The sequence below is a fragment of the Indicator indicator genome, chromosome 39 (genome assembly GCF_027791375.1).
Source record: "Indicator indicator isolate 239-I01 chromosome 39, UM_Iind_1.1, whole genome shotgun sequence".
NCBI lineage: Eukaryota > Metazoa > Chordata > Aves > Piciformes > Indicatoridae > Indicator > Indicator indicator.
Genome location: NC_072048.1, coordinates 492580 through 512527, shown reverse-complemented (window position 1 = coordinate 512527; position 19948 = coordinate 492580). Strand labels below are relative to the sequence as shown.

The window sequence follows — 19948 nt, the reverse complement described above, 5'->3', positions numbered from 1 at the left end:
GGACCAAGGGGTTTCTCTCTCTTGACAGCAGCCTCTCACTGCTCTCAGGCTAATGCAATATTCCTCTCACCTTTCCTGCTCCTGGAGATTCCACGGGATATTGAACTGGTGCTGCACCAGTGCTGCACCAGCGCTGGGCATCGTTCCTTGGCTGTGGCATCAGCTCCCATGTGGCCACTGAGCAAAGGGCACCACCATGGTTAGCAGGGAAATGCCTCTGTTCTTTCTTCTTTCCTTCCTATCGTAACTTTTAATTAAAACCTAGAGCAGGAAGATAAGGAGGCCCCTGCACAATTGTGGGGAGGGCATTAGAGTGTCTAGGAAAGGGGGGGTAGGGGGAGGGAAGGGGAATCCACACTTTGGAGCTGTGAGCCCTGGCAGCGTTATCACAGGTGAGGAGAGGAACGAGGATGGGGTGCTTCCCCCTAATGAGAGATGAATTGCAGGAGGAAAAGTCAAACGAAACTGATAAGAGACCCAGCCTCTAGCTTCTGTCTTACCTCCCAATTATAACTGAAAGCTCAGAGGCATTTCAGAGACGGGACTTGATGTCTACATTAATTATAAATAAATTATCTACACTTAATGTTTAAATGAAATTCCAGATAAAGTTTATATTTAGCTGAGCACCGCATCAGCGCATCAATATTGATGCGAGGAGCCGGGAGGAGCCGAGAGGAGCCGAGAGGAGCCGCGCTGCTCCCGCCTGACGTCGGAGCCCATCCGGAGCAGGGAGCCCCTGCTGGAGCTGGTAGGGAGTGGGGCTGGGAGGGGAGGCAGGTAAAGCTCCTCTGCCCTGCCCTGCCCCTCCCGGCCCTCCCAGCTGTCCCATCACAGACTCACAGAGTCACAGATTGCTTCGGGTTGGAAGGGACCCTCAAGGGTCTTGTCCAACCTCTCTGCAGTCAGCAGGGACACCTCCAACCAGATCAGGCTGCCCAGGGCTACTTCGAGTCTGATCTTGAGTGTCTCCAGGGATGGTCACTCAACCACAGCCCTGGGCAGCCTGTGCCAGTGTCTCGCCACCCTCACTGTGAATAATGCTTCACCATTCCCTGGCAGGGAGGGATGTCACTGTGCCACAGCACAGGTCACAGCCTGGCTCCAGTTGCTGTGGGAGGCTTCACAGCTCACACAGGTTTGGTGTTTGGCTCCAGCTTAAAAGGAGACATTTTTAATGCTTGAATGATGCCAGGGTGGAAGAGGAGAAGTTTGCCAGTTCTGTAGCTCGAAGCTGTGGAGAAAAACAATCAAAGAGTAAATAAAAGGCAGCAGAAATGGTTCAGCCTCCAGTCACTTGTGCAGAAGTTCAGCTGAAGTCTAGGTGGGATCCAGCATCCTGAGCAGCCACTGCCAAGGTGGGACATCACCCCAGGAACAAGGGGAGCATTCTGGAGCATCCTGGAGAGCAGAGCATCCTAGAAAGCAGAGCATCCCAACCAGCCAGGCCAGACCATGCCCACATAGGCTGCCAGTGAGGGCTGGGCTGGCAGAGCCTGGCGCAGCCGGGCCAGGAGCTGCAGCAGGGTCACCTTCGGTACCCAGCACCACACAGTCCTCATTCTGCAAGGGGAGCAGTATCTCATTTCTTCTTCAATTAGCTCCTGATTATCAGTGTCCCAGGGTCCCTTTCCAGTCTCTGTTTAATGTACCATTAATAATTCATTTCTCAGATAGCAGGAAGGCAGCGTAGGGCTGGGGCTTTGTGACTAATAAGTACCAGAGCAACCCTCTGCTCCAAGGGACAAATGAAGGGAACAAAAATAAAGAATCAAAGACAAACTGTTTGGTGGCCTTTAATCAAAGCCTGGATAAAGGCTTTGCTCACTCAGGTGAGGAACACATGGGCACACTCCTCCTCTTCCTCCTCCATGGTGGCTGCAGGCTGCTGGGTTCCCACGCTTCACCGACGCTCACTGGCACCACCCCACCACCTTCCCTGGGAGCAGGAAGGGGAAATGAGTCACCTCGGGGCAAAATGTGCCACCCTGCTCCCAGGGCTGGAAGTCAGATGTGAGCTGGATCCTTCCTCCAGCTGGGAAATCCTAGGCAGCCAGATTTTGCCAGTCCCTGCAGCACAGAGGAAGAGGAACTCCTGGAAGCACCTGGATGTTTTCCTCAGAAGCCCCCAAACCCCATCCCATCCCCAGGGGATTTGTGGACAGGTGAGAGGCACAGCCCAGCCTGACCAAGGGGCTCTGCACCACACTGGGGAGGACAAACTACCCTGAAGAACTTCCACAAATGTGCACATGGTCCTTCATGGGAACTTCTCTTCAGGTGCAAAACCTCCTGCTTTTTATACAGGAACCTAGGACTGCAGCTGGCAGCACCAGCGTGGGACAGGGCACTGCATGTTCCCAGCCTGGTGCTCCCAAGGAGGGAGAGCTCTCAGCAGGTGGAATGCCAGGGCCTGGGGTCTGGGATGGGTGGGCTGAGCAGCATTCCCATCACGGCTATTCCCAGCCCCAGGCTGGGTAGTGGCAACGGGGCTGTTCTGTGGTGGGCTGGCACAGTAGGAACCAGAAAGGCTCTTCTGAGGGGTAGGAGCAGGGCAGAGCTGGCACCAGGCACAGAGTGTGGCAAGGAAGTGCTGGGCACATTGGCAGCTGCACAGTAAGTGTACAGGTTCCTGGCAGATCTAATTACAGAGCCAGGCCTCAGCAGAATCTCATCCCCGAGATTTAGTGCATGAAATCCTGCTGGGGAATTTTCCAACACTGCAGTTTGTGCCATGGGTCCCTGAAGGCTCTGGGCTCTGCTGGCACCCATTGAGCTGTCCCTGGGTCTCCTCCCCACCATGCTGCACCCTTCCCTGCTCCACACCCCCACAGGGCATGGCCCAGATGCAGAGTCACCTAAAAAATGGCAAGGAAAGAGAGGCAACCCCCTGGCAGAGCTGGAGAAGGGGACACTGGCAGCCTCCCTGCTCCTCTGCCTGACGGAGACATGCCCTGGCCTCGGCCCTGGCCTCCACGTGCTGGGATTGTCACTGCCCAGGCACAGCCCTAGGAGCAGCACAGGCTACAGGCTGTAAATTGCTTGGGCTTCCAGTAGCTGAGGATCTGTCCAGCCCTTATGGCAGTATTTTTAGCCTGGTTTCCTAGAAAAGCAAGGTGGGCACCTGTGGGGCAGTGTCTGCCCATGCAGGGGTGCCTGCCCAGGACCTGCTGGCCATTTTCAGGTGGGTTGGCCCCAGGGCTGTGGCACAGGGGCGGCAGCTGCCAGGGAGCATCCCTTGGGCTCACTATGCCCTGTCTTGGGGACCTGCAGTGCCCTGGGCATGTGTCTCCTGTGCCACCAACATAGCTGGCATCACCCGGCTGCATGCCAGGCAGCTTTTTTAGCCTAAGGAGAATAAAACTGCAGCGGTTTTATTTCCTGCCTCCCTGCTCAGGGTGGGAGAGAAATTGTTCGATGCTAATCCCCTTGTTTAATCCGGTAGCAGCCTGGCATGTGAACGCTCGGCGTTAACTCCCAGTGGGGAGGCGGCCGAGGAGCTGCCACGGGGCACGGGGCCACTGGAGCAGAGCAGGACAGGAGCGTCCCCGGGTGCTGTGTGGGCTCCCATATGCTCCTGGCAGTGCGGGAGGAGGAGGAACAAGCAGCGTGGACAAAGAGCTGATGGCTTGCAGGATCGAGTTCCTGAGCAATTTTCAGGAGGCTGGAATTTACCCTGGTGCAGAAAGGGAGGCTCCAGCTGTCCCAGAAAAGGTCACCTCAGGGCCTGACATGCTCAGGGGCTCTAGCAGAGACCCTGTGTGACAGATTCTCAGATGTGCCTGGGAAGCAAAATTTAGTCCCCACCCCCATCATCCACAGTGCCACAGGACCCATCCTGGTACTGTCCAAACTCATGTCTGCATGGGGCCAGAGCCACAGGGGTGGCACAGAGCAATAGAATCACAGAACAGTTTCTGTTGGATGAGACCTCCAGGATCACTGAGTTTGGCCTTCAACTCAGCATCACCATGGCCCTTGAACCATCTCCCCAGGTACCACGTCCATACAGGTTCTGCATACCTCTGGGGTTGGTAACTCCACCACCTCACTGGGCAGCCTGTGCCAGTCCCTGACCAACCACTGCAGTACTGAAATTGTTCCTCATGTCCAACCTCACCCTCCCCTGACACAATTCCAGGCCATTTCCTCTCATTCTATCACCTGGTACTTGGGAGAAGAGACCAACCTCCACCTCCAGCCTCCTTTTAGGCCTCAGCTCAGGACCCCTGGCCCAGACACCTGTGGTGCCACCAGGGCATCACTTCAGGGAAGGTGGCAGGGTTCCTGCTCCAGCTGCTCTGTGCTCTCCTGCCTGCAGGCTGGGCCTGCGTTGCAGTTCCAATTTGCCTGACTATATCTCCAAGCCCTCAGCCTTCATTATTCCTCCCCCAGCTCAGTTAAAGAGCCCTTTAATACCTGGCAGTTTTTTCCCCAGGTAGGTGCCTGCAGACTGTAATCAAGTCACATCTGAGGCTGCTTTTCCTTAAGCTAAACAGATCGAGCTCTAAGTCTCTGCTAAACACCCAGCCTTGGGAAAGGGGCAATCTGAGGCACTGCCAAGCAGAGAGGAGCCAGAGTTGTTCCAGCTGCGGCATTGAAAGGTGAATTGTTGCTTTCAGATGTTCTGAGGATGAATGAAATGGGCTGGACAAAAACAATGGTTGTGGTGCCCTTGCTCTACTCTGTGAGCACAGAGGGCTGCAAGAGGCACCAGGGGTGCTGGGGAAGGAGGACGTGGGTGTTCCCAGGGTTGTGCCCATCTCTACGCCAAGCTGTGTCCTGGCCCCCAGCAAAAAAAGCCACTGCAAAACAGCTTCATCAGGCTTTTGCCAGCACAAGTTGCTGCTGCTGCTGCAGGGGTTTCCTGCGGGGCTAATGGTTCCTGACTGCCGGCAGGGAGCTGTGGGGGCTGGGAGCAGAAGTGCTTCGGGGAGCTGAGATAAGCAAAGAAGCTCTGAGCCAGGCTCAGATCCCGAGGCTATTGACAGGGATGTGTCAGCACCCAGGGACCCTTCCAGCTGCCCTCTCTAATGCCCAGCTATTGGAGTGCACTGGAGCAGTGAATGGGGCCTCAGGCTGATATAAGAACAGGACAAGCAGCACTGGGTACATCTGCCACTCACCATGTGGGCATGGCCATGCTGTGCCCAGGGAGGAGGCAGCAGGGTGGCACAGGGCACGGTGCAGCTCCCTCGGGGGACTCCAGCCCTGGCTGTGTGAAGAGTGGGGGGAACAGAGGGGTTTGAGAGACATTCTGCCAGTGCTCAGGGAGCAAGCTGGGCTGGGGCCAGGGTCAGGCAGCCCCACAACACAGAGCTGGTCAGACACAGATTTTCAGCCTCCTGAGTCCCTGTGGTTCCAGAGCTGCTTTATCAACACAGCCCAAGCCTAAGCGATGCTGCAGTGACCTGAATGGCTGATCAGAGGGCAGTACCCACTGCCCCTGTTCTGGGTTGAGGGGTGCAGTGACAGGGTGCATTAACGGGGGCGGGGGATCACAGGCACACATGTCCCCACGCCCTCACAGCGGCTGGCTCAGCCACAGGCAGCCACATGCGGCCAGCTCTGAAGGATGCTGGCTCTGGAGGATGCTGGTCAAGGTCACAGCACCAACTGCTGCAGCTCAGCTGTTCCCTGTCACCAGCACCAAGGTGACCAAGGCCCTGGGAAGGAGAGACCAGAAGAGGCTAGTGAGCAGAAGAAGACAGAGAGGAATAAGCAGGGGTTGGGTGTAGACCTACTTGAGAAACCCAGAGAGCCCCACGGGGTGATGCTGTCCTGGCCCTGCACCCCAATGGACTCAGGGAAATCCTCTCAAAAATATGCAGGTTTGGATCAATGCTGCAAATATTCTGGCTTGGGGCACCAAAGTGGGTACCAGCCTGTGCTGCAGACACCCCTAAGATGAACTCAGCCTGGATTCTCTGAGCCCAAATCAGGGCAGTTTGAGCTCAGCAAAGCACTGCGGGGCCCCTGCAGGAGGGGTCCTGTCTGGGCAGGGGTGCGAGGGGCCAAGCCCAGCCCCTCCCTGAGCTGCAAATAACTCCGGCGGCCTCGTTACCCAGATTCCGGCCAACGGGAGCTGCATTCGCGTCTCCCCCGGGCAGACTCCACCTGAAACTGGGCCATGGCCCCAGCCCGGCGCAGCCGCTGCCTCGCCTGTTCCCGCCCCGTCCTCGCTGGGAACAGCGGCGGAGCCCCGGTGATCGCGGTGCTCGGTACCTCGCTCTGGAGGCGCTGCCCAGCAAGGGGCTGGGTTTGGGACAGGGATAACTCTCGGGCATCCCGGTGCCCGGTAAGAAGCCGACCCTCTCTCTTGGCGAGCCGGGTCTGGTCCGGCAGCACTGACAGGCAACGGTCCCGCCGCTCACCGGGTTGAGAGGTCCTCGTGCCCCCACCGTGGGCGAGGCCCGCGGGAAAGGGGCGCGGAGGGACCTGCTGGTGTGAGCCCCTGGGCACCGATTGAGCATCCCCCGGCGCGCTCCCGCCCGGACCCGTTGCCCCGGGTGTCCCCCAGCTCCCCGGGCACCGTCCCACGGCCGGGCCGGGCCGGGCCGGGGCTTCCCTCTAGCGGCGGCAGAGCGCGGAGTGGCTGGCGGGCTCCAGGGCTGCCCCAGCCCGTCCTGGCCGCGGGGTCTCCGGTATTGAACCCCCGGAGCAGCCCACGGCGTCCTGCCGCCAGCGCCGCGGCTCGTCCCGGGCACCAGGAAGGTTCAGTCTCGGGTGGGTGAGCTGGGTGGGTTGGGCTGCTCAGGGCACAGAATCATGGAATTGGTTTGGATGGGAAAGACTTTTTTAAGCATATCAAGCCCAACATTGACCCAGCACTGCCAGGACACCACCAAACCCACATCCTCAGCACCACATCTCCAGGGCTTGGAAAACCTTCCAGGGATGGGAACTTCACCACTGCCTTGGGCAGCCTGGGCCAGGGCTGGACAGCCCTCAGCTGGAAGAAATTGTATCCAACCTGAACCTCCCCTGGGGCAACTTGAGGCTGTTTCCTGTTGTCCTGTCACTTGTTCCTGGGCCCTTGGGGCAGGGCTGGCTCACCTGGCAGGATTGCAGACAGTCCCTCAGCAGTGCTGGGGGGCAGGAGGGGAAGGCAGCAGGCAGTGGGCAGGGAAAGGTTCAGCTGCTGTCTCCTCCATGCTTTCTCCTTTCTGCATGAACACAGCAAAGCCTCCTGCAGGCTCTAGCAAGGGATGTGCTGCCCTGGCTCAGTCCAGCAAGGAAGAGGAGTGAGCTGTGGCTGACTCTGCACAGGCCTGGATGGAAGGTCCCATGCCAAGGGTGATGGTAACGGTCCCACTGCCCCAAGGGGTGTCCTGGAAAGAGTCCTCTTGGGAGCAGAGCAGAGCTAGAAGGATTGGCTGTGGGTGCTGCAGCAGTACTCGGTGTAGTCAAACTCCTCGATGGGGAACGTCACAGCGCTCCACTTCTTGTACCTCTTCCTCTCAGCTGGTGTCTCCATCACGAAGTTCTTGATGGAGAGGATGGGCAGCTTCACCTGTCGGTAGATCATCTCCATGCCCCAGTCCTGAGTGGGCAGGGAGGGGACAGTCACACAGCATCCCTGGCCACACTCCAGGGATGGAGGCAGCTCCTTGCTCCCAGCATACGTCATCCTTCGGAGACAGCTGCACGTGGCCATGTCCTGCCTGTGCTCCATCACACAGCTATGGGCTGAAGGGGACACAGCTGCAGCCTCGGGGCTGCAGCCTCAGGGGCATAGCCATTGGCACACTCACCTGGCCACACTGGCTGCATGCGATGCGGCAGCCTGGCTCCCAGTCCTTGAAAGTCCTCTGGAAGTGCATTTTCCCCGAGGAAACTCTGTAACAGAGCCTGCAGGAAGGGGATGGGAGACACTCTGAGGATGACAGTCCAAGGGGCAGATTTGGGGGTGTCCCACAAAGCCCCCACAGCCTCCCTGCACTGATGTCCACCCCTTGCCTGTCCTCATGCAAGGCTGTGGCGGCTCAGCGCTGCCAGCCCCAGCTCCTACCCGAAGCTGGGGTGGATGTTGACATGGTGAGTGCCCTCCACAGTGCGGATGTCGCTGCCCTGGCACACAGCCACACCGCAGCTGACGCAGTACAGACGAACGGTGCCAGGGTCATGCAGCTGCCGCCGCTGGCTGAGCCTGGCCTCCTTCAGCTGCCAGCTGGCAACAGCCACCTGCTGCAGCTCCCTGATCTGCAACGGACAGAGGGACAAGGGGTGGGGTCAGGACAGGGTCAGGGCTATGGGCACAGACGAAGAGCAAGGCCCATGGCTGGGGAGAGAGGCATCATTCCGAGAGAGCATGAGCCACACAGCAGGGTGGGCACAGCTGGATAGGCACAGACAGATGGACAGGGCAAGGTGTGCACAGCAGGATGGACACGGAAGGATGGGCCTGCATTGCCCCACATGCAGCTGATGATACTCCCTCCCAGGAGCTGGTGCTGTCCCAAAGGGAGAGCAGGCAGCCAAAAGCAGGGCACAGGGGACTGTGCCCAAGCAGCAGATGTGTGCAGGAGCTGCCCATCCCACATGGTGCTCAGGGCTCACCTTGAGGTAATATTCCTGCTTGGGCATGGCCTGCACCACTCTGATCGCCCTCTCCATGAGCTCCACCAGGCTCTCGTTGAGCAGCTCACGAGAGACTTCCCTGCTGTGGGTTTTGGCGACAACAGAGTAGACGCTGTCCTTGGCACGAGCGCGGCCCCGGGCCTGCAGCACAGGGCCAAGCACTGTGGGCAGCTGAGGGGGGCCACGGACAACGTCCCCCAAGGACAGATCCACTCTCCACACCTTGCACCTTGCCAAGGAGGTCCTCTGCCAGGGTTTGAGTTCATGTCCAGGGAGCCACCAGCAGGTGCAGGATGCCAGAACCCCCCACATCCCACCCCTGTGGCTTTGAGGTGTCCCAGCAGGCTGTCCCCCACTCCTGCCCCACTCCAGGGCTGGTCAGCTACCTGCATCATGGCGATCTCATTGGTCATCAGCCCATAGCGGACCACAATGTTGCACTCAGGGATATCCAGGCCCTCCTCAGCCACGCTGGTGGAGAAGAGCAGGTTGAGGGCTCCTGCACGGAACAGCTTGATGATGTCCTGCTGCTCATTCTGGGGGCAGAGGAGGTGATGCTTCAGCAGCTATGCAGGGCTCCAAGTGCCCAGCACCCCCCTCAGCACCCACAAAGTCTGCAGCTGAGGGCTTGGTCCAGCTCCTTCCCCACCTCTGCTCACCTGCGTCATGGCTTTGGTCTGGTTGCTGTAGCCAGCGCCGGTGAGGACGGCAGCCCTGATGTGCTGGAGTGCAGCAGTGTCCTGCAGCCAGCTCAACAGGCTGTGGGCACTCTGCCTTGTCTTGGTGAAGACGATGCCACGAGAGGTGCCCAGGGGCTGAAAGTGCTCCCGTAGGATCTCCTCCAGCTTGCTCAGCCTGGGGTTCTCATACCGCTGATCTCTGGTGAGTGCCTGCAGGCTCCTCCTGTTCTCTGTGCAGGTGAGCAGAGTGTCCAGGAGGGTCCTCAGCCCCTCAAGCAGACAGCACCAACCCCCTCCAGGCCCCTCCATTACCCTCAAACATGGCACTGAGGAACCGTTCGGTGGGGTCCCTGGCATCCCCGTGGTCAGCATAGAACTGCTGGAGGCACTGGAAGGCATCGACCATCCGCACAGAGTCACTGACCAGCAGTGCATCGTTGTACCTGCGCAGGGTCAGGGCACACAGCCGCCTCCTGCGGCAGAACCCCTCTGCCGCTGCCCGGGGACAGGACACAGCATGGTCACAGCCAGCACACAGCCAGGACACAGCACGGTCACAGCCCAGCCTGTGGCTGCTGTCTCTCCCCAATGTGCCTTTCCCACCACCTCTTCACCTGCTTTCTCCAGCTCCACAATGCGCTGCTCGTACATCTGTGTGCCAAAGTCCTGAGGCAGGTCAGGCATCTCCATGTACTGCTGGATCTGCTCCATCATCTTCTTCAGCCTCTCACCAAAGGGGTCCTGGAAGCAGAGAGGGGCTCAGGGCCTGAGAGTTCAGGGATATCACTCTGGAAAGCCCCAGAGGGACAGCCCAGGACCCACACACAGGACCCAGATGGTTGTGGGACTCCCTGAACCAACCAATGCTCCAGGTCAGCTTGCTCCTGCCACTGGCCTAAGGGGACAGAAGGACAAAGCCCCCAGCTCAGCAAGGCTCAGGGTCCCATCTTCCACCCAGCAAGCAGCTGTGTGCCACCAACCGGGCACTCCTCACCTGCACTCTCTCCTGGCACAGGTCGTGCTGCTTCCTGGGCTGGGGCACTTGGCTCTGTAGCTGCTGGACCTCCTCTTGTGCCGATGAGATCTCCTCAGTGTCCAGGTTGGCACAGATCTGAGAGGACAAGGCCTGTTTGCAGCCCCAAGCCTCGCAGCCACACAGCACTGGGTGCTCACTGGCACCCCAGCAAGGTTGTGGACATCTCCCCAGGGCTGTTCAATGCCTGCACACCAGGTTACCAACCCCACCCCCAAGGGACACCCCACTACACCCCAAGGGACACCCCACAACACCAGGGCTGTTGCACCATCAGCACAGGACCCACCTGCAGAATATGCTCTATGGCTCCCTTGAGGGTGGTTGCCCCCCCAGTGCCAGGGGAAGCTGTCAGGCCCAGGACCTGAGGCAGGTCCTGCTGCCCACCAAGCTTGCGCTGGAGGTAGCTGAGCATGATCCTGTTGTAGACAGCGTCCTTGTGGGTGTGGTGGCACTCATCAATCACCAGCAGCGAGAAATCTGCACAGGCAGGGCAGGGCAAATTAAGCCAGGAGAGTCCCCTGCAGCCATCTGCAAGGACAGCAGCGCTGGGGGATCCACACCCACCCAGCAGCTCCACGTGGGTATCCTCCTGGCCACTGCCCAGAGCGTTCAGCAGGATCTGTGCCGTGCAGATGACAACATCGCTCTGCCTCACCACCTCGGCAAAGAAGGTCTTGTGGCTGCTCTCCCCGCTGACGGCTGCCACCTTGAAGTCTTTCTGCAGCTCATGGAACTCCTTCTGGGCATGTTGGTCCACCAAATGCACCTGCACCCCGAGACCCCTACTCAGCTCCAGCCTGGCACCACCAACCGGCCACCACTGGGGACCCATGGCCGGCACCAGCCGGTGCCCCGCGACTGGGGACGGGGCTCGGGGGCTACCTTGTTGACCAGGAAGGCCACCTTGGCCCCGCTGCGGCTCTGCAGGTGCTGCCGGCAGACGTGGGCAGCCACGCGAGTCTTGCCGGCGCCCGTGGGCAGCCAGACGATGCAGTTGCGGCCGCGTAGGGCCGGGGCCGCCGCCTCCAGCTGGTACCCGCGGAGCTCCATCGCTGGCCGCCGCCGCTCCCAGAGCTGCTCCCGGGAAACGAAACTCGGGGAGCTTCCGCCGAAGTCCAGCGAGGGGCGGTTCCCGCCGGCCACACTACCGGGACCGGGGCATCGGGACCGGGCCGAGCCGAACCGGGGCGAACCGAGCGGCGCTGAGCCGGGCTCAGGTGCGCCGCCCGCGCCCCGCCGCCGACCTTTCCCCCCTTCCCCCGGTGCCTGCCCGGTCCGCCAGCGGCCAAGGACAACCGCCGCCGGGAGCCCGGCCCAGGCAGAAACAAAACGAAAACCGAAAGCGGGCGGAGCTCCGGCGGCCGCCCCAGTGCCGCCCCCACCGGCACCCAAACCGAGCTTTGCTCCCTGACCAGCCTGGGCCCCGCCCAGGGCAGTATCGTGCACCCCAACCAGCCCTGAGCTACCCCCAGCCCTCTCCCCAGCTCACCCCCTGGGTGTCGCCCCCTAGCGGCAGCACTGAAGGCTTTGCACAAGGACATTTATTAAAAAAACAAACCAACCAACCAAACCAACAAAAAAACCCCAACAAAATCAAAACCAAAACCCAACAAAACACCACGCGCGTGGAATTGGGGGAGGGGGGCTGGTCCCACCCAGCATCACCAGCACCCACCCAGTGATGCCAAGGCAGCAGAGGCCAAGAAAGGGTGAGGGACAGGTCAGCACTGGGGTCGGGCACTCACCAGCCCCGAGGGCGCATAGGGCCCGTGAGGGGCATGGAGGGGGCAGCAGCGGTGGGGCAGGAGCTGACCCCACACCTGGGGGTCAGAGCAGAGGGAGCAGAGGCCAGTGCAGCCCCCAGCCAGCAGCAGGAGGGGGCAGGGAGGGCAGAGCCAATAGAGGCAGCAGAAGATGGGGGGTGCTGAGCCCCCACCCTCACAGCAGACCAGGAGCAGCATCTGCCCACAGCCCTGGGGAAGGGCTGAGCCCCACTATACATTCAACAAGAGGGCTGGGGGCTGCCTGTGCGTGGACAGAAGCAAAACCAAAGCACTTGTGTGCCCCCCCCCAGTCCAGCCACCAAGAGTCAGGGCAGAAGGCACAACCCTGGGCAAAAATGCGAGTACCAGGGCTGTCTAGGCCCCCACGGAGAGGCAGGAACTCAGCACTGCCCAGATCCTGGGCAGAGCCTGATAAGGCAGCTCTGCCCCCACTGCTTACCCCCACCCCCTGCAAGGAAGAACATCCAACCCCTAAGCCCCCAGGGAAGACCCAGCTCCCCCTAGGGCTGCTCAGCAGCACCAAACCCTCCAGCAGCCTCTGCCCACGCAGCAGGACCTGGTCCCACAGCAACCCTGTCCCTCTCCTTGTGGGGGGGCAGTGGCCAAGGCAGGTGCAGGCCAGCTCCCCTACTTGTCAATGAGCCCCCCCTCCTTCAGCTTGAAGTAGAAGAACTTCTCCAGGGTGTTGGCACACTTGCAGTAGTCACTGTCAGGGGGGTTGTACTCGCGGCAGTTGGTGATGATGCGCTGCAAGTCAGCGATGAAGAGCTTCTTGGTGACGTAGTAGCGGTTCTTGAGCCGCTCCGTCATGGTCTTCAGGTCTGCCAGCAGGGAAGGGTCAGGACCCTGCCGGCCTCTGCCCCGCCCCCAGCACAGACCCCCAAGATGGGGAGTGTGCAGCTGTCCCTCTGCCATCCTGCCCCAAGGCTCCTGGCACAGCCACCTACCGATGGGGAACCGAATGATCTCGTAGTAGTCCGGGGCCTCCGACTTCTTCACCGGCTCCATGAAGGGCCAGGCACTAGGGTGGGTCTGGAGGGGGGCGCAGGTTACAGCAGTGAGCAGAGGCAGCCCCTGACAGCCTCAGTACATGGGGGTCCTGCTACCTGTGTGCCCAGGTCACCCCAACTGCCCCCAAGACAGCCTGGCCCAGGGGAGGCTGCTCCAAGTGGGGATGGACACCCCAGAGGGGAAGGTTCCCTCCTGCCCTCACCTTGATCTGGGCCAGGAGGTTCTTCAAGGTGTTGTAGAGCTGGTCTGGATCCTTTAGCTCCTTGCTGCAGAAGATCAGCACCTGTCAGCCTCTTTCCATCCCAGCATTCCCACTCCCCCATCCCATCCCTGGAGCAAGGAGCAGCCCAAGCAGAATCCCCACACAGCACTTACCCCTTCTCCTTCCCCAGGGGCTTCCATCCTGTTTCTCCTGGAAGGGAAGGGTCAGTGTCACCTCTCCTGTCCCCCACCTGCATGTGAAGGAGGACAGAGCCCCCCAGCACCCAGCTGCCCCCAGCAGGACTCACGGATGCCAGGGACACTCTCGATGGGGATCTGCCGCACGCCCTCTTTGAAGCAGGTCAGGCCAGGGTAGACCTTGCGGATCTGTGCCTGCTTCCTCTCAATCAGCTTCTTGATGATCTGCAGCAGGAAGGGAGGGTTGGAAGCAGGGAAGGGAGCAGGGACTGCAGGATGCTCCAGGGAGCCAGAGCTGAGACCCACAGACCCTGAGCACTGGCTGCAGCCACTGCCCAAGGCTGGAGCCACACCTGCCACCATAAATGCCACCACAGCGTCCCCTCTGTGCCCCATGACCCTGCTCCCAGGAAGGATCAAGGGCCAGTTCCCAAAACCTGGCACATCCCCAGATGACTTCCCTGCCTTCAGAAGGTGGCTGGCAGAAGCCAAGGCTGGCAGAGCCTGGCAGCACCCACCCATGGGCCATACCTCCTTCTGCTTCTTGATGATGTGGGAGAGCTCAGTGTAGGGGATGCGGGGGTTCAGCTCACACTCCATCAGGGTCGCCCCCTCATAGTCCTTGATGTAGCCCAGGTAGCGGCTCTTGGGCACCTTGATGTCCTTGGAAAAGCCCTAGGAGGGAGGGGCAAGGTGGGAGTGGGCCGGTGGGCAGGGGTCCAAGGGCAGCTGCCCTGGGGAGGGAGCTGGGAGCTCACCTGCTTCTTGAAGTAGCCAATGGCGTACTCATCGGCGTAGGTGAGGAAGTAGAGGATGTTGTGCTTGATGTGGTACTCCTTCAGGTGGTTCATCAGGTGTGTGCCATAGCCCTGGAGGTGGCACCATGAGACAGAGACCCTTGAGCCGAATGGGACAGACAGGCCCCTCCCACCCAGGGGCTGGCCAGCACTGAGCAGGTCTGGGACAGAGACCACGCCCCAGCCACCAGCCCGGGCTGTCTGGCACCCCCATGTGGTGCCCACTGCCCACAGCCCAGCCAGCTCCCTGCCCCCACCTTCACTTGCTCGTTGGAGGTGACTGCGCAGAAGACGATTTCAGTGAAGCCCTGGGTGGGGAACATGCGGAAGCAGATCCCTCCGATCACACGGCCATCCTTAATCAGCGCCAGGGTCTTGTGCTTCCTGCGGGCAGGGGCCCAGGGTCAGACAGGAGCCCCCTGCACCGGCCCCCCCCAAGGCCTCTCAGCCACGCACGGGTCGAAGACGAGGCGAGTGATGTACTCCTTGGGCATGCGTGGCAGCTGGTGCGAGAAGACATTCTGCAGCCCCACCAGCCACATCAGGATCTTCTTATTGGACTTCTGGGAGAGGGAGTTGCCGATGACGTGGAACTCGATGATGCCGCGGCGCTCCTCCAGCCGCGCTGTCTCATCCCGCGCTGCATTGGCTGACAGCAGGCTAGTCTGGAGTGCAGGCCCGAGGGGGTCACTGGCCCAGCCAGGCCTTGGCATGCCAGAAAAGCAGCTCTGCAGGCCCTGCAGAGCCACTAGTGCCATCTCAGGGCTCCTGACCCCCCACCTCAGGGCCCAGCATGGCAGCAGGGTCTGTGATGGTCAGCATGACCTCGTTCACCAGCTCCATGGGGATGTCTCCCATGACGCGGATCCGTTTGGCATCTTCTAGGGTCAGGCTCTCGGGAAGTTTCCTCTTCTCCCCTGGAGAGCAGCATAGCACATCCAGCACCGGCAGGGACCAAGGAAGGGTTCCTCTGGTGCCTGGCCCACACCAACCCAACCTGGTAGGGGCTCCGGGGTGATAGAGTCCATGCTGGCCACAGAACTGCCACTGCTGAGTTTCTTGCTGAAGAGCGGAGTGCTGGGCACAGTCACGGTGCTGACCACAGCTGCAAGACACCAAGGAGGCCTTGTGACTGCCAGAGAGCAGCTCCTCAGGCAGCCCAGCCACTGCCAGGGCCAGCGCTCATCCACACCTCAGTCCTTTGTCGTACAGCCCCCACACTGGGGGCTGCTCCCTAGGTACCTGGACGGGACACCAGCTGGGCTCCCTCCGCAGCCGGCACGGTGAAATCAGCTTCCCAGATGGGAGAGTTCTCGCCGTAGATCTCCTCCTCCAGCATGGACAGGAATCTGGAGGGGTGCAGCTCCATGCAAGTGCCCCCAGGAAAGTGAGGCTCCCCAATGCCATGCTGACCACCCCCATGTCAGGCACCTACTTGGGGAAGTGGGTGAGGATCAGCGTCCGCTTCTCTGGCACCAGTTTGTCCTTCTCCACTCGGAACTTCTCCAGCAGCTGCCGGCGAGTGACGGTGAAGATGGACTTGAGGAGGCTGCGCCCGAAGACGTGGGTTGTCTCGTAGCGAGGAAGGCTGTCACAGCTCTGGGGCACATGGCAGTAGCAAAGCCACCTAGGAGAGGAGAACATCCTCCAGTGATCCCAGAGCATCCGTGGCCCTTCTGGGAATACAGTGCTGGAAGCAGGGCCAAGAAGAGGCAGCACCCTGGGGGTCATAGCTGAGATTTGGAAGCAGAGTCCCCACTGCTCTCCCAACAGACCAACCAGCCAGGAGGGCTGGGGAGAGGCCCAGACCCTAGTAGGTGGAGGTCAGCCCCACAGAGAGGTGGCTGGAGAGGGCAGAACCCCCAGGCTGGCTGGCTCAGACCCCTCCCACCCTCACCTGGTGTAGTTGACCTTATAGGTGGCCACATCATCATTCTGCGAGCGCTGCCGGAACTGGGACGGCGTCTCCAGCTTCCAGTAGTTGAGGCAGAGCAGGAACATCTTGGAGAGCTCATACATGGTCTGGCGCTCCTTGGGTGGCAAGTGGCTGAACTTGTACTGCACGAAGTTCAGCACACCCTGAGGAAAGGACAGGGTGGTGGAGAGGCACACGGTGCTGCAGACCCTTCAGTGCTGCCCCGCAAAGAGGGAGGGGATTGTGAAGGGCAGCAAACCACAGCAGAGGTCACCAGAAAACCATGGGAGCCTGCAGAGCCTCACCTGCTCGATGTTTGGCTTCTCAAAGGGTGGGCTACCCAGGGACCCCTCGACCACCGGTTGGCTCATCTGCAGGATGCACTTCCGCAGCAGCTGTGGGGACAGCGTGGGGAGCATCACTGCAGTCCCAGCCACCCCAGAGTGGTGCAAGTGGCAGGACCTGCTGAGGGCCTGCACTGATTCACGCAGCCAGGGATGTGCCAGGGGCCCCCTCCGGAGCATGGATGTTTATTCCTTGGAATAAATTCCATGGACACTGGAGCCCAGGGGAAGCTGCCCAGCGGCAGGGCTGGAGGGAGAGTTCCCAGCCAGAACACAGCTCCCAGCAGAGGAGGCAGGAGGACAGGCAAGAGGATGGTCAGGGGACAGGCAGGGGGACAGCAACTGCAGCCCACCCAGCTCCCTGAAGGAGCCCAGGCAGCCCTGCTGTGAGCCATGCCCAGCCCCAGACGCACCTTAAACATGTAGAAGTAGACCTGCTTGGTGTCTGTGTCCTCCTCCTTGTGCACCGACATGAAGAGGTTCTCCACGTCCACTACCATGCCCAGCAGTCTGTTGATCTCCTCCTCAGAGACGTTCTCCAGGTGGGACACATGGTCTGCTGCAGTGCAGAGACAGCCACAGTCAGACCAGGGGGGTCAGCTCCACTCCCCTTCCCCAGGGAGTCCAGGGGGTTACCCAGCGCATGGCTGCAGCTGCGGCAGGGCTCGCTCAGGTTGGTCACTGGCTGCTGCAGGTCCATGCGGGGAGCAGTGGGGGGGTTGGGGTTCTTCCAGCCGTTGCACTTGCAGGCATCATTGGCCTGGGACAAGGGACAGGGAAGGCTGCCACACAGCAGGCCAGACACCGCCCCATGCCAAGGCTGCCTGCTCTCTGCCCAAACATACCTCTCCAGAGAGCCTTCTTGCCTGTCCCTCCCACCCCAGCACTTGGTTCTCCCCAGAACCCACCCTGTGTCACCCAGCACCCACATTTCTCCCGGGTGCAGCTGCAGGCTCCTGCATCCCCTGCACACTGAGGTGCCTGCACCTCCCTCCCACAGCTCAGCCCTATCACCCCCTGCCCATGCATGGTCCAGCACCCCTCTTCTGCAGCCCCCCCGTCCCAGTGCACCCTCACATCCCCCTCCTGCACCCACCACATGCTCCTCCTGCACCTCCTGCCCATGCACACCCTTGTCCAGCTCAGTATTCCCCACCCCTGCAGCCCCTACCCATGCACGGCCTTGTCCCCTCCTTCCCACACCTCCCACATCCCTGCACTGCCTCCTGCACTGCCCAATCCTGCACCCCCTGTTCATGCACGTCCTGGTAGCCCCTCCTGCACCCCTTGCCCAGCTCAGCAACCCCTTCTGCATCCCTCACCCGTGCACATCCTTCTAAGCCCTCCCTCACACCCCCTGCCCAGCTCAGTACCCCTGCAGCCTTCACCCATGCATGACCTTGCTCCCTCCTTCCTGCACTTCCCCCACCCCTGCATTGCCTCCTGCACCCTAACCCTGCATTCCCTCCTCATGACCATCCTTGCACCCCGCTCCTGCATCCTTCCTGCTGCACCCCCGCCCATGCAGCGCCTCCCGCCCCGCTCCCGCAGTCCCCGCAGCCCTCAGCCTCACCTTGCAAGCCGAGAACACCCCCAGCTTCTCCAGCTTCTTCCCGCGGGGGAACCCCCGCACCTGCGCTTTGCGTTGACTCGCTCGTTGCTGTTGACTTAACCCGGGCCGAGCCGGGTCACTGGACCCCGTTCCTCCGCCTCCTCCTCCTCCCGTTACCATCCCGCTTCCCGTCGCCGCTGCCGTTCCCGTTCCGGGACCCGGGCCCGGCGGGGGCCGCCCCGGTTGCGCGGCCTCCGGCTCCGCCATGCCGGTCCCGGCGTGCGCTCTACCCTCACTGCGCCTGCGCACCGGGAACGCCGGGATCAGTAGTTTGGGGGCGGGGTGGGTTCGATTTTAATGGTGCCGGTTGACGCCGCCCGCAGGCACCGGGAGGGAGCGCAGCTGCGGAAGGCGTGAACTGGCCAAGGAGGGTGTAGAACCGACCGGGACCAGCCACCCCGAGAGCCCTTCCCGGGGTGGTACCGGCGGTGTGGAGCCATCGCTGCCCGAAGGACCCCTCCTCCGGTAACCGGTACCGGAGCCGGTACGGTTGGACTGGGCGCTTTGCAGCCGCTTCCATAGATGGACTTTGGCGACGTTCTGTCCTCTCTACATTGTATGGGGGATGCTGGCATGGCTTGGCACAAGCTGGCACAGCTTGGCACAGGTCGTGGCCATGTAGTGCCACAAGGAAGTGTCTCAGCGCCATCCTAAAAATGGGTGTCGGGTGCCCAAGGGCTGCCCCGGAGGATGCTCAAGTTTTGCTCCCACTGTGCTGGAGACCCTCAACCAACCTTCTTCACCAAGACAGGGATGGGGAGAAGTGGCAGAGATGTGCCCTGTTCCAGCACAACTTGCCTCCCCAGACTTCCATCCCACTGCGTGGGCACAGCTGAGGGGCAGGAGAGCTTAGCAAGCACAGAAAGCAGGCAAATAAAAGTCAAGGAATATTTATTACATATCAAAACCTCTGCAGGACGTGAGCAGAGACCTCCCCCCCACCAGGCCACCGGGCAGCCCCCGGCGTGGTCCTGCACTGCAGTTGGCAGCTGCCTCGGTAGCAAGGCTCAGCCCAGCCCGTGCCAGGCTCCGTCACGCCTTGGCTCGCTCGGCTCCGTCATCGGTGCTGGCTGTCGACTGTGCCACCACCGGCCCTATCTGGATGGGCACGTTCCTCTCGGGGGCAGCTGGCAATGCCAGCCTGGGGGCCTCGATGCGGAGCTGCCCTTCCTTGGACAGAGAGCAGGTCAGGGCCTCGGCGTCCACCTCCTCGGGCACGTCCCACTCGCGTTTCAGCACCTCGTACTTGTAGGAGAAGGAGCCCTTCTCGTCCGTGCTTTGCGTCTCCTTCTGCCCCACCAGCACTACCTTCCTGCCCACCACCTTCACCGACAGCTGCTCGGGCGCAAAGTCCTTCACGTCCTGGCAGACAGAGAAGCCCTCCCCGGAGCCCTGGGTCAGGGCTGCGCTGGCACTGGGCGCTCGCTCCGCGGCGATGCCAATCCGGCTGGCACTGCTGCCACTGCTCAGGAACTGCTCGAAGCTGCTCATGAACTCCCGGGCTCTCTCCATCTCCAGCCGCAGCTCCCGCTCCAGCTCAGCGAATATGGTGCCAGGATGTGGCCAGAGGGTGCGGACAGGTCCCAGCCATGGGAAGAGTGAGCTGGACATGGGTGGCATGAAGTGCATCCTGCAAAGCATCTCTGCTCCGGTGCCTGCTCCCGGCGTGTCTCCGGTGTCTGCTCGGCGATGGGGCTGTGCAGTGCTGTGCCGGGGCTGGGCACAGCCGCGGATTTTATCCTCCCGTGCCCAGGGGTGTGCCCCTTCCAGAACACTCTCTCCCCAAGCCG

At 61.1% G+C, this 19948-nt stretch overlaps 3 protein-coding genes across 3 annotated transcripts; all 3 read right to left on the bottom strand.

Moving 5' to 3' along the window:
* Positions 1–7363: 7363 nt before the first annotated feature.
* DHX58 (DExH-box helicase 58) lies at positions 7364–11346 on the bottom strand. Its single transcript, XM_054396856.1, has 12 exons — positions 11179–11346; positions 10861–11062; positions 10583–10773; positions 10255–10371; positions 9875–10001; positions 9573–9755; positions 9240–9490; positions 8967–9116; positions 8560–8721; positions 8012–8202; positions 7755–7851; positions 7364–7543 (listed from the first exon to the last, which is right to left on the bottom strand). The coding sequence occupies exons 1-12, from the start codon at positions 11344–11346 to the stop codon at positions 7364–7366; spliced, it is 2019 nt and encodes a 672-aa protein (XP_054252831.1).
* Positions 11347–12707: 1361 nt separating this feature from the next.
* On the bottom strand, positions 12708–18365 carry KAT2A (lysine acetyltransferase 2A). Its single transcript, XM_054396852.1, has 18 exons — positions 18120–18365; positions 17183–17306; positions 16960–17105; positions 16508–16597; positions 16185–16366; positions 15723–15914; positions 15530–15636; positions 15285–15392; positions 15068–15204; positions 14744–14952; positions 14545–14671; positions 14249–14359; positions 14022–14165; positions 13601–13715; positions 13467–13503; positions 13294–13357; positions 13028–13112; positions 12708–12901 (listed from the first exon to the last, which is right to left on the bottom strand). The coding sequence occupies exons 1-18, from the start codon at positions 18363–18365 to the stop codon at positions 12708–12710; spliced, it is 2418 nt and encodes an 805-aa protein (XP_054252827.1).
* A 686-nt stretch (positions 18366–19051) lies between these two features.
* Positions 19052–19852, bottom strand: LOC128978843 (heat shock protein 30C-like). Its single transcript, XM_054396867.1, has one exon. It carries the CDS (start codon positions 19797–19799, stop codon positions 19191–19193), a length of 609 nt encoding a protein of 202 aa, XP_054252842.1. The 5' UTR covers positions 19800–19852; the 3' UTR covers positions 19052–19190.
* Between the last annotated feature and the right edge of the window lie 96 nt (positions 19853–19948).

Coding starts and splice junctions, on each gene's coding strand:
- DHX58 (XM_054396856.1), bottom strand. CDS start 11,346: ATGGAGCTCCGCGGGTACCAGCTGGAGGCGGCGGCCCCGGCCCTACGC. Junction 10,002..10,254: donor TGTGCCAGGAGAGAGTGCAG/GTGAGGAGTGCC, acceptor CTCTGCTTCCAG/GACCCCTTTGGTGAGAGGCT. Junction 7,852..8,011: donor AACATCCACCCCAGCTTCGG/GTAGGAGCTGGG, acceptor CCCTTCCTGCAG/GCTCTGTTACAGAGTTTCCT.
- KAT2A (XM_054396852.1), bottom strand. CDS start 18,365: ATGGCGGAGCCGGAGGCCGCGCAACCGGGGCGGCCCCCGCCGGGCCCG. Junction 13,716..14,021: donor TCATCAAGAAGCAGAAGGAG/GTATGGCCCATG, acceptor TTCCTGCTGCAG/ATCATCAAGAAGCTGATTGA. Junction 13,113..13,293: donor ACCTCCTGGCCCAGATCAAG/GTGAGGGCAGGA, acceptor GCCCCCCTCCAG/ACCCACCCTAGTGCCTGGCC.
- LOC128978843 (XM_054396867.1), bottom strand. CDS start 19,799: ATGCTTTGCAGGATGCACTTCATGCCACCCATGTCCAGCTCACTCTTC.